The 12723-nt window shown below is 54.3% G+C and overlaps 1 protein-coding gene across 1 annotated transcript in view; it reads right to left on the bottom strand.

Moving 5' to 3' along the window:
- GPR39 (G protein-coupled receptor 39) overlaps positions 1-1539 on the bottom strand; it is a 110365-nt gene extending 108826 nt beyond the window's left edge. The window contains exon 1 of the mRNA XM_082259984.1: positions 673-1539. Within this exon, the coding sequence (XP_082116110.1) occupies positions 673-1513 (841 nt within the window). The 5' untranslated portion in view covers positions 1514-1539. The remainder of the gene's footprint in view (positions 1-672) is intronic.
- Positions 1540-12723: the final 11184 nt, after the last annotated feature.

The following is a 12723-nucleotide window of genomic DNA, read 5'->3' as shown; positions in this document are numbered from 1 at the left end:
CAGATCCCACAATACACAGACATAGTACGATCATCCTCCCCTCCCCTCCCCCACCCATGTATTGGCTGAACGTCACTCGTTACAATGACATCATTTGTCTGCGATCGTCAGAAGAGAACCATGGAGTCTGCGACTGCTGACCTCTCCTGAGAATGCTACTTGCTTGGCTGTTGTTACTATCGGTAACCTCACTACTTTCACATCAATGACAGAACTTATACAGATCAGGTACTTCACTGGTTGCATGCTTGTTAAAGTAAAAACACCGCAAACCCTTTTCTTTTTTGTTCTGGATAGAGAAGGAAAGGCCTAGAACCCCGGCCAGGTTTTCCTGCTGTCTGGGGCTTTGTTGGAGAGATTTCCCCTCACTTCCTGTCCCGGGACCTTTCTTCCTGCCTCTTAGTAAAGGAGATTCTTCACCAGTGACACAACATGAGTCGGGGGACGGTAGAACTGTTGTCTGTTTTCCATCACTTCCTGTCTAGTATAAGGTTGCCCCCCCCCCCCCCCCAGGACAGGAAGTGATGGGAAATCTCTCCTCAGATAGCAGTAAAGGAGTTTATAATCCTTCCCCATGTTATCCACCAGAGTGCTAAAATCAGCAGTGCCCCCCTGCCCCACATTTCATATGTTTTCCTGCGCGGGTCACCATTAGACAAGAGCATGACTTACCCAAGAAAACGATCGTCTGTTTGCGGGCCGATCTGGTCTCCGGTGTGCTACTTTTGGTCATCTCATTGGTCCCAGTGGTTCCAGGTGGACCCTTCACTGTGACAGTTCCTTTCTTGGCCGCCATCAGAGTCACCATCATCTTCCGACACATAAAAGCCACACTGGCCAGGACCACGATGTAGACAACGAAGGCGCTGAAGATGCTGGCCTGGAATGGAATCCACTTGGAGCGCAGGTTGGTGCAAAGCGTCCAATTAGAAGTCAGATGATAAGTGTTGGAGACATTACATTGGGAGCGCCGGCCTGACACCGGCCCCAGCGGATATTCCGCACCCATCGCAAAGATCAACGGCAACGCCACACCGACCGAGGTCAGCCAAGCAAAGCAAATCATCAGCTTGACAGCACGGGTGCCGGAAATGAGCTTGAAGCGGAAGGGGTGGCAGATGGCCATGTACCTCTCAAAGCTGAGCGTGGCCACATGGAAGATGGTGGCGTAGCTGCAGGCCTCAAACAGAAAGCAATAAACTTTACAGGTGATATTCCCATAAGTAGAAGAAAATGGAAACCAGATAACGGAATAGAGCTCCACCGGCATTCCCAACAGGAGGACCAGCAAGTCTGAAGAGGCCAGACTAATCATGTGGTCGGTCACTCCTTTCTGCAGGTAGCCCTTGTCCCTCAGAACCTTGGTGGTCTGGATGGTGACACTATTCCCGATGATCCCGGCCAGCAGAATAATTCCATACAGGACTGTCTGCGAGATTTTCACAGTCATTCGTACCTCAAAGTCTGAAACATGTGAGTGATTGATGAATTTGGTACAGGGATTATCAGCCATCGTATTGGTCTGTCTGGTTTCTGTAGATGAACTGTCTGTCAGTGGGTCTGTGGTAGTGAGCCCTTATAGATCCCCAGCTCAGGATTCCCCAGGGCGCGGAGTCTAAGCCCCAGCCTGCTTCTTCTCCAGGGCCCCTGATGGTGGGGATAGACTTGCAGCAGGCTGGAACCAGGTCGCGGCCCCCAGGTAGGCCCAGCTGAAAATGTGGAGACCTCTGGCGTTTGCAGAGTAAGCAGCAGACTTTAAGGAGATCCAAGAGAAAAGTTGAGGTCAGGACAGGCAGCAAACAAACATAGACGGAGAAACGAAGCCGGGGTTGGTACACAGGAAATCAGATACAATGGCCTCGGGGTATACAGGTGGGAGCTCAGAGAACAATGACGTTGCTCAGGCAAGGAGGACTGCACTGAGCACGTATATATGTATATATATGTATATATAGGGAAGCAGACAGGGAGGTGACTCAGGAAGTAATAAAAGGAAAAGGCTATAACCCACAGTGGAGCAGCGACACCCAAAAGGTGAACAGAGAAACCAAACAGCACATGTGAGAAGAAGCGAGATTTAGTCACTGCAGGAAGGAAGGAAGAGAATACAAACAAAACCACAGGCTAACTTGTGACACCGTCGTAGGGTGGTCTCCTGCAGATGTCCCCATAGTCCAGACTAGAAGAAGATCATCATGACCCACACATACAAGGTTCCTGGGCGAGGTGCTGTGCGTGGACTGAGCTGCGCCCTCCTGAACTATGGCAGGCGTTGTCAGCATATGGAGAAAGTTAAACATTTACCAGGCAGATCCATGTGTGGGAAGCACCAGATTGAGATTGAGATATTCTGCGGGGCTGGAAACTGGAAACTCTCACCTTCCGGTGTCCCAGCAACTGTGCAATGAAATCTCAGGTCCTCTAGGAAGACAGAAGGGCGGCAAATCTCAAATAATGGAGATGAAGTCCAAACCAAATCTTTCCGAGGAATTGCTCGCCGTGTTTTGTGGGACTCTGAGGTTTCCAAGCAATCCCTCCAAAATCCATTTATCCTCCAAAACGACCAAATTCTCCGAGCCACGTTCGTAATAAAACATCTCCGCCATAAAAGCCGCGCCATCCGACAGGACATCCCAGATTTCCAGGCAGCGTGCTGAGGATTCAATTGAATTACTGTAATTGTCCAATATTTCTTCCTCTATGTGACCCTTGGAAGAATCCGCAGGCCAGCCATCTTGCTTTCATATCTCTAGCATGCCTTGGGGACACATCCCTCTCCAGGAACAGAGATCCCTGTTTGTCTTATGACTGCATCCATCCCAACCTGTGACATTTTAATCACCAGCCTGCCACAAATTCCCCGCGCTCTCCGGTCTGTCACCCACCACAGAGCCCCCCATAGCGTCTATCATCTCAGTGTTACCCTGCGGCTCTCCAACCACCGCATCCCCTTCTCAGGCCGTCAGCCTTAATGGAAAAATTGTAAAACTCATACGAAATCGTAAAAAAAATCGTACCTACTACGGCTTCATGGGGCCTTCTGGGTAAACCTGCACTTGGCAATGCAACGCAAATCTTACACATCACTTGTATTAGGAAGGCGAGATTGTTGGGCCCCTGCAGTGCCAAGGGTTAAATAGACGAGATGAAAACTGAATTTACATATTGCCGCACACACCTTTCCGTACTCGATATACAATCATTTACCGGAATATACACCCAATACTGTCTCAGTTTAAAAATGCACCCTACGTTGGTTCAGTATATACAGCACAAATAGCTTACAATCATATTCCTCATTATTTACACCTTATATTGTAATCGAATAAATATCACTCTGAGCAGAATAAAGTCCAGAAAACTTGCCCACACCAGGTTTCAGTTTCACACAGCAAAATACCTGCCCCGGCCACCTGGCTCTTTCTCCAGCAGCACTTCTCCCATCACTGCTCCCTCCATCTCTCCATCTTCTCCTGGCTGAGCCTGTAGTCACAGCTCTACTCCTGGCCTCTCCATAGGTAGACTTCCAACACCCCGAGCTCTCCCAGTCCCCCAAGGCTAACAGAGTTCCCTGGACTCGCCTAGCAGTCCAGACTCTCCCAGTCCGATAGACATGGAGGAGAGCTGTCTCCTGGAAAGATCACCCGTCTCCTAACAGGAGCATACCTACTTCCTGGCTGGAGCACTAAGCTATGGCCACCCTCCATTGGGAACATACCACCCTCCTGGCTGGAGCACTGAGCTATGGCCACCTTACAATGGGGGCACACTGCCCTCCTGGCTGGAGTACTTAGCTATGATCAGGCCTCCAATGGGGGCACACTGCCCTCCTGGCTGGAGCACTGAGCTATGACCAGGCCTCCAATGGGAGCACACCTCCCTCCTGGCAGGAGCACTAAGCTATGACCAGGCCTCCAATGGGAGCACACCTCCCTCCTGGCAGGAGCACTAAGCTATGATCAGGCCTCCAATGGGGGCACACTGCCCTCCAGGCTGGAGCACTGAGCTATGACCAGGCCTCCAATGGGAGCACACCTCCCTTCTGGCAGGAGCACTGAGCTATGACCAGGCCTCCAATGGGAGCACACCTCCCTCCTGGCAGGAGCACTAAGCTATGACCAGGCCTCCAATGGGAGCACACCTCCCTCCTGGCAGGAGCACTAAGCTATGACCAGGCCTCAAATGGGAGCACACCTCCCTCCTGGCAGGAGCACTTAGTTATGACCAGGCCTCCAATGAGAGCACACCTCCCTCCTGGCTGGAGCACTACGCTATGACCAGGCCTCCAATGGGAGCCCACCTCCCTCCTGGCAGGAGCACTGAGTTATGACCAGGCCTCCAATGGGAGCACACCTCCCTCCTGGCTGGAGCACTACGCTATGACCGACCAGGTTTCCAATGGGAGCACACCTCCCTCCTGGCTGGAGCACTATGCCATGGCCAAGCCTCCAATGGGAGCACACCTCCCTCCTGGCTGGAGCACTATGCTATGGCCAAGCCTCCAATGGGAGCACACCTCCCTCCTGGCTGGAGCACGGAGCAATGACCAGGCCTCCAATGGGAGCACACCTCCCTCTTGGCTGGAGCACTGAGCTATGACCAGGCCTCCAATGGGAGCACACTTCTCTTCTGGTGGAGCACTGAGCTATGGCCAGGCCTCCAATGGGAGCACACCTTATCCTGTCTGGAGCACTAAGCTATGGCGAGGCCTCCAATGGGAGCACACCTTATCCTGTCTGGAGCACTAAGCTATGGCGAGGCCTCCAATGGGAGCACACCTTATCCTGTCTGGAGCACTAAGCTATGGCGAGGCCTCCAATGGGAGCACACCTTATCCTGTCTGGAGCACTAAGCAATAACCAGGTCTCCAATGGGAGCACAGCTCCCTCCGGGCTGTAGCACTGAGCTATGACCAGGCCTCCAATGGGAGCACACCTCCCTCCGGGCTGTAGCACTGAGCTATGACCAGGCCTCCAATGGGAGCAAACCTCCCTCCTGGCTGTAGCACTGAGCTATGACCAGGCCTCCAATGGGAGCACACCTCCCTCCTGGCTGTAGCACTGAGCTATGACCAGGCCTCCAATGGGAGCACACCTCCCTACTAGCTGAAGCAAAGAGCTATGGCCAAGCCTGGCTTATAACGAGCGTGCACATCTGTACATTCACACAGCCTGCAGCATTCCAGTAAGACCTGGACACAGGATTGAAGGTTTTGCCCCCCCCAAGACTCTTTGAAGTCTTTAGATTCCAGACCCCCCGGGAATACTAAACCCACAACACCTCAATACATATTGTAAAATACATAAAAAGGTACACACATATACGTATATACATATTGCTCTGTCTACTCATTGAGCCCCAGCAGTCCATGAGCACCCCGCTTCTTCTTCAGTCATCCGGCCTCCTCCTGCTGATCCAAACCCCTGAGCTCAGAGCCCGTTTATACTAGTACAGTTTCCCGCCTGCATCCTCAGCGGATTGGGCATTCCTCTGTAAGAGGGAGAGCTCTGTATGAGGGAGATTTGGGATAGTGCTCTGTACTGGGGGAGATTTGGGGTAGTGCTCTGTACTGGGAGAGGTTTGGGAGAGTGCTCTGTACTGGGGGAGGTTTGGGAGAGTGTGCTGTACTGGGGGGAGGTTTGGGAGAGTGTGCTGTACTGGGGGGGATTTGGGAGAGTGCTCTGTACTGGGGGAGGTTTGGGAGAGTGTGCTGTACTGGGGGAGGTTTGGGAGAGTGTTCTGTACTGGGGGAGGTTTGGGAGAGTGCTCTGTACTGGGAGAGGTTTGGGAGAGTGCTCTGTACTGGGGAAGGTTTGGGAGAATGCTCTGTACTGGGGGAGGTTTGGGAGAGTGCTCTGTACTGAGGGAGGTTTGGGAGAGTGCTCTGTACTGGGAGAGGTTTGGGAGAGTGTGCTGTACTGGGGGAGGTTTGGAGGAGTGTTCTGTACTGGGGGAGGTTTGGGAGAGTGCTCTGTACTGGGGTAGATTTGGGAGAGTGCTCTGTACTGGGGGAGATTTGGGAGAGTGCTCTGTACTGGGAGAGGTTTGGGAGAGTGCTCTGTACTGGGGGAGGTTTGGAAGAGTGCTCTGTACTGGGGGGATGTTTGGAAGAGTGCTCTGTACTGGGGGAGATTTGGGGTAGTGCTCTGTACTGGGGGAGTGTGGGAGAGTGCTCTGTACTGTGGGAGGTTTGGGAGAGTGCTCTGTACTGGGGGGAGGTTTGGGAGAGTGCTCTGTACTGGGGGGAGGTTTGGGAGAGTGTGCTGTACTGGGGGGGATTTGGGAGAGTGCTCTGTACTGGGGGAGGTTTGGGAGAGTGTGCTGTACTGGGGGAGGTTTGGGAGAGTGTTCTGTACTGGGGGTGGTTTGGGAGAGTGCTCTGTACTGGGAGAGGTTTGGGAGAGTGCTCTGTACTGGGGGAGGTTTGGGAGAGTGCACTGTACTGGGGGAGGTTTGGGAGAGTGCACTGTACTGGGGGAGGTTTGGGAGAGTGCACTGTACTGGGGGAGGTTTGGGAGAGTGCTCTGTACTGGGGGAGGTTTGGGAGAGTGTGCTGTACTGGGGGAGGTTTGGAGGAGTGTTCTGTACTGGGGGAGGTTTGGAGGAGTGTTCTGTACTGGGGGAGGTTTGGGAGAGTGCTCTGTACTGAGGGAGATTTGGGAGAGTGCTCTGTACTGGGGGAGATTTGGGAGAGTGCTCTGTACTGGGGGAGATTTGGGAGAGTGCTCTGTACTGGGGGAGATTTGGGAGAGTGCTCTGTACTGGGGGAGATTTGGGAGAGTGCTCTGTACTGGGAGAGGTTTGGGAGAGTGCTCTGTACTGGGGAAGGTTTGGGAGAGTGCTCTGTACTGGGGGAGATTTGGGAGAGTGCTCTGTACTGGGGGAGATTTGGGAGAGTGCTCTGTACTGGGAGAGGTTTGGGAGAGTGCTCTGTACTGGGGAAGGTTTGGGAGAGTGCTCTGTACTGGGGGGAGGTTTGGAAGAGTGCTCTGTACTGGGAGAGGTTTGGGAGAGTGCTCTGTACTGGGGGAGATTTGGGAGAGTGCTCTGTACTGGGGGAGATTTGGGAGAGTGCTCTGTACTGGGGGAGATTTGGGAGAGTGCTCTGTACTGGGAGAGGTTTGGGAGAGTGCTCTGTACTGGGGGAGATTTGGGAGAGTGCTCTGTACTGGGGGAGATTTGGGAGAGTGCTCTGTACTGGGGGAGATTTGGGAGAGTGCTCTGTACTGGGGGAGATTTGGGAGAGTGCTCTGTACTGGGAGAGGTTTGGGAGAGTGCTCTGTACTGGGGAAGGTTTGGGAGAGTGCTCTGTACTGGGGGAGATTTGGGAGAGTGCTCTGTACTGGGGGAGATTTGGGAGAGTGCTCTGTACTGGGAGAGGTTTGGGAGAGTGCTCTGTACTGGGGAAGGTTTGGGAGAGTGCTCTGTACTGGGGGGAGGTTTGGAAGAGTGCTCTGTACTGGGGGGAGGTTTGGAAGAGTGCTCTGTACTGGGGGAGATTTGGGAGAGTGCTCTGTACTGGGGGAGATTTGGGAGAGTGCTCTGTACTGGGAGAGGTTTGGGAGAGTGCTCTGTACTGGGGGAGATTTGGGAGAGTGCTCTGTACTGGGAGAGGTTTGGGAGAGTGCTCTGTACTGGGGGAGGTTTGGGAGAGTGCTCTGTACTGGGAGAGGTTTGGGAGAGTGCTCTGTACTGGGAGAGGTTTGGGAGAGTGCTCTGTACTGGGGGAGATTTGGGAGAGTGCTCTGTACTGGGAGAGGTTTGGGAGAGTGCTCTGTACTGGGGGAGGTTTGGGAGAGTGCTCTGTACTGGGGGAGATTTGGGAGAGTGCTCTGTACTGGGAGAGGTTTGGGAGAGTGCTCTGTACTGGGGAAGGTTTGGGAGAGTGCTCTGTACTGGGGGAGATTTGGGAGAGTGCTCTGTACTGGGGGAGATTTGGGAGAGTGCACTGTACTGGGGGAGTGTGGGAGAGTGCTCTGTACTCGGGGAAGGTTTGGGAGAGTGCTCTGTACTGGGGGAGGTTTGGGAGAGTGCTCTGTACTGGGGAAGGTTTGGGAGAGTGCTCTGTACTGTGGGAGGTTTGGGAGAGTGCTCTGTACTGGGGGAGATTTGGGAGAGTGCACTGTACTGGGGGAGTGTGGGAGAGTGCTCTGTACTCGGGGAGGTTTGGAGGAGAGCTCTGTACTGGGGGAGATTTGGAGGAGTGCTCTGTACTGGGGGAGATTTGGGAGAGTGCTCTGTACTGGGGGAGGTTTGGGAGAGTGCGCTGTACTGGGGGAGGTTTGGGAGAGTGCTCTGTACTGGGGAGGTTTGGGAGAGTGCTTAATACTGGGGGAGGTTTGGGGAGAGTGCTCTGTACTAGGGGAGGTTTGGAGGAGTGCTCTGTACTGGGGGGAGGCTTGGGAGAGTGCTTTGTACTGAGGGGAGGTTTGGGAGAGTGCTCTGTAGTGGGGGGAGGTTTGGAAGAGTGCTCTGTACTGGGGGGAGGTTTGGAAGAGTGCTCTGTACTGGGGGGAGGTTTGGAAGAGTGCTCTGTACTGGGGGAGATTTGGGAGAGGGCTCTGTACTTGGGGAGATTTGGGAGAGTGCTTTGTACTGGGGGAGGTTTGGGAGAGTGCTTTGTACTGGGGGAGGTTTGGGAGAGTGTGCTGTACTGGGGGAGGTTTGGAGGAATACTCTGTACTGGGGGAGGTTTGGAGGAGTGCTCTGTACTGCGGGAGGTTTGGAGGAATGTTCTGTACTGGGAGGATTTGGAGGAGTGCTCTGTACTGGGGGAGATTTGGAGGAGTGCTCTGTACTGGGGGAGGTTTGGGAGAGTGCTCTGTACTGGGGGAGATTTGGGAGAGTGCTCTGTACTGGGGGAGATTTGGGAGAGTGCTCTGTACTGGGAGAGGTTAGGAGAGTGCTCTGTACTGGGGAAGGTTTGGGAGAGTGCTCTTTACTGGGGGGAGGTTTGGAAGAGTGCTCTGTACTGGGGGAGATTTGGGAGAGTGCTCTGTACTGGGAGAGGTTTGGGAGAGTGCTCTGTACTGGGGAAGGTTTGGGAGAGTGCTCTGTACTGGGGGAGATTTGGGAGAGTGCTCTGTACTGGGAGAGGTTTGGGAGAGTGCTCTGTACTGGGGGAGATTTGGGAGAGTGCTCTGTACTGGGAGAGGTTTGGGAGAGTGCTCTGTACTGGGGGAGGTTTGGGAGAGTGCTCTGTACTGGGGGAGATTTGGGAGAGTGCTCTGTACTGGGGGAGATTTGGGAGAGTGCTCTGTACTGGGGGAGGTTTGGGAGAGTGTTCTGTACTGGGGGAGATTTGGGAGAGTGCACTGTACTGGGGGAGTGTGGGAGAGTGCTCTGTACTGGGGAAGGTTTGGAGGAGTGCTCTGTACTGGGGGAGATTTGGAGGAGTGCTCTGTACTGGGGGAGATTTGGGAGAGTGCTCTGTACTGGGGGAGGTTTGGGAGAGTGCGCTGTACTGGGGGAGGTTTGGGAGAGTGCTCTGTACTGGGGAGGTTTGGGAGACTGCTCTGTACTGGGGGAGGTTTGGGAGAGTGCTCTGTACTGGGGGAGGTTTGGGGAGAGTGCTCTGTACTGGGGGAGGTTTGGAGGAGTGCTCTGTACTGGGGGGAGGTTTGGGAGAGTGCTTTGTACTGAGGGGAGGTTTGGGAGAGTGCTCTGTACTGGGGGGAGGTTTGGAAGAGTGCTCTGTACTGGGGGGAGGTTTAGAAGAGTGCTCTGTACTGGGGGAGATTTGGGAGAGGGCTCTGTACTTGGGGAGATTTGGGAGAGTGCTCTGTACTGGGGGAGGTTTGCAGGAGTGCTCTGTACTAGGGGAGGTTTGGAGGAGTGCTCTGTACTGGGGAGGTTTGGAGGAGTGCTCTGTACTGCGGGAGGTTTGGAGGAATGTTCTGTACTGGGGGAGGTTTGGAGGAGTGCTCTCTACTGGGGGAGATTTGGAGGAGTACTCTGTACTGGGGGAGATTTGAAGGAGTGCTCTGTACTGGGGGAGGTTTGGGAGAGTGCTCTGTACTGGGGGAGAGTGCTCTGTACTGGGGGAGATTTGGGAGAGTGCTCTGTACTGAGAGAGGTTTGGGAGAGTGCTCTGTACTGGGGAAGGTTTGGGAGAGTGCTCTGTACTGGGGAAGGTTTGGGAGAGTGCTCTGTACTGGGGAAGGTTTGGGAGAGTGCTCTGTACTGGGGGAGATTTGGGAGAGTGCACTGTACTGGGGGAGATTTGGGAGAGTGCACTGTACTGGGGAAGGTTTGGAGGAGTGCTCTGTACTGGGGGAGGTTTGGGAGAGTGCGCTGTACTGGGGGAGGTTTGGGAGAGTGCGCTGTACTGGGGGAGGTTTGGGAGAGTGCACTGTACTGGGGGAGGTTTGGGAGAGTGCTCTGTACTGGGGAGGTTTGGGAGACTGCTCTGTACTGGGGGAGGTTTGGGAGAGTGCTCTGTACTGGGGGAGGTTTGGGGAGAGTGCTCTGTACTGGGGGAGGTTTGGAGGAGTGCTCTGTACTGGGGGGAGGTTTGGGAGTGTGCTTTGTACTGAGGGGAGGTTTGGGAGAGTACTCTGTACTGGGGGGAGGTTTGGAAGAGTGCTCTGTACTGGGGGGAGGTTTAGAAGAGTGCTCTGTACTGGGGGAGATTTGGGAGAGGGCTCTGTACTTGGGGAGATTTGGGAGAGTGCTCTGTACTGGGGGAGGTTTGGAGGAGTGCTCTGTACTAGGGGAGGTTTGGAGGAGTGCTCTGTACTGAGGGAGGTTTGGAGGAATGTTCTGTACTGGGGGAGGTTTGGAGGAGTGCTCTGTACTGGGGGAGGATTTGGAGGAGTACTCTCTACTGGGGGAGATTTGAAGGAGTGCTCTGTACTGGGGGAGGTTTGGGAGAGTGCTCTGTACTGGGGGAGAGTGCTCTGTACTGGGGGAGATTTGGGAGAGTGCTCTGTACTGAGAGAGGTTTGGGAGAGTGCTCTGTACTGGGGAAGGTTTGGGAGAGTGCTCTGTACTGGGGAAGGTTTGGGAGAGTGCTCTGTACTGGGGAAGGTTTGGGAGAGTGCTCTGTACTGGGGAAGGTTTGGGAGAGTGCTCTGTACTGGGGGAGATTTGGGAGAGTGCTCTGTACTGGGGGAGATTTGGGAGAGTGCTCTGTACTGGGGGAGATTTGGGAGAGTGCTCTGTACTGGGGGAGATTTGGGAGAGTGCTCTGTACTGGGGGAGATTTGGGAGAGTGCACTGTATTGGGGGAGATTTGGGAGAGTGCACTGTACTGGGGGAGTGTGGGAGAGTGCTCTGTAATGGGGAGGTTTGGGAGAGTGCTCTGTACTGGGGGAGATTTGGGAGAGTGCTCTGTACTGGGAGAGGTTTGGGAGAGTGCTCTGTACTGGGGAAGGTTTGGGAGAGTGCTCTGTACTGGGGGAGATTTGGGAGAGTGCTCTGTACTGGGGGAGATTTGGGAGAGTGCACTGTACTGGGGGAGTGTGGGAGAGTGCTCTGTACTCGGGGAAGGTTTGGGAGAGTGCTCTGTACTGGGGGAGGTTTGGGAGAGTGCTCTGTACTGGGGAAGGTTTGGGAGAGTGCTCTGTACTGGGGAAGGTTTGGGAGAGTGCTCTGTACTGGGGGAGATTTGGGAGAGTGCACTGTACTGGGGGAGTGTGGGAGAGTGCTCTGTACTCGGGGAGGTTTGGAGGAGAGCTCTGTACTGGGGGAGATTTGGAGGAGTGCTCTGTACTGGGGGAGATTTGGGAGAGTGCTCTGTACTGGGGGAGGTTTGGGAGAGTGCGCTGTACTGGGGGAGGTTTGGGAGAGTGCTCTGTACTGGGGAGGTTTGGGAGAGTGCTTAATACTGGGGGAGGTTTGGGGAGAGTGCTCTGTACTGGGGGGAGGTTTGGGAGAGTGCTTTGTACTGAGGGGAGGTTTGGGAGAGTGCTCTGTAGTGGGGGGAGGTTTGGAAGAGTGCTCTGTACTGGGGGGAGGTTTGGAAGAGTGCTCTGTACTGGGGGGAGGTTTGGAAGAGTGCTCTGTACTGGGGGGAGGTTTGGAAGAGTGCTCTGTACTGGGGGAGATTTGGGAGAGGGCTCTGTACTTGGGGAGATTTGGGAGAGTGCTTTGTACTGGGGGAGGTTTGGGAGAGTGCTTTGTACTGGGGGAGGTTTGGGAGAGTGTGCTGTACTGGGGGAGGTTTGGAGGAATACTCTGTACTGGGGGAGGTTTGGAGGAGTGCTCTGTACTGCGGGAGGTTTGGAGGAATGTTCTGTACTGGGGGAGATTTGGAGGAGTGCTCTGTACTGGGGGAGATTTGGAGGAGTGCTCTGTACTGGGGGAGGTTTGGGAGAGTGCTCTGTACTGGGGGAGATTTGGGAGAGTGCTCTGTACTGGGGGAGATTTGGGAGAGTGCTCTGTACTGGGAGAGGTTAGGAGAGTGCTCTGTACTGGGGAAGGTTTGGGAGAGTGCTCTTTACTGGGGGGAGGTTTGGAAGAGTGCTCTGTACTGGGGGAGATTTGGGAGAGTGCTCTGTACTGGGAGAGGTTTGGGAGAGTGCTCTGTACTGGGGGAGGTTTGGGAGAGTGCTCTGTACTGGGGGAGATTTGGGAGAGTGCTCTGTACTGGGGGAGATTTGGGAGAGTGCTCTGTACTGGGAGAGGTTTGGGAGAGTGCTCTGTACTGGGGGAGATTTGGGAGAGTGCTCTGTACTGGGAGAGGTTTGGGAGAGTGCTCTGTACTGCGGGAGGTTTGGGAGA

This window comes from Pelophylax lessonae (assembly GCF_965119305.1).
Source record: "Pelophylax lessonae genome assembly, chromosome: 6".
NCBI classification, from domain to species: Eukaryota; Metazoa; Chordata; class Amphibia; order Anura; family Ranidae; genus Pelophylax; species Pelophylax lessonae.
This window is presented reverse-complemented; position numbering and strand designations above follow the sequence as displayed.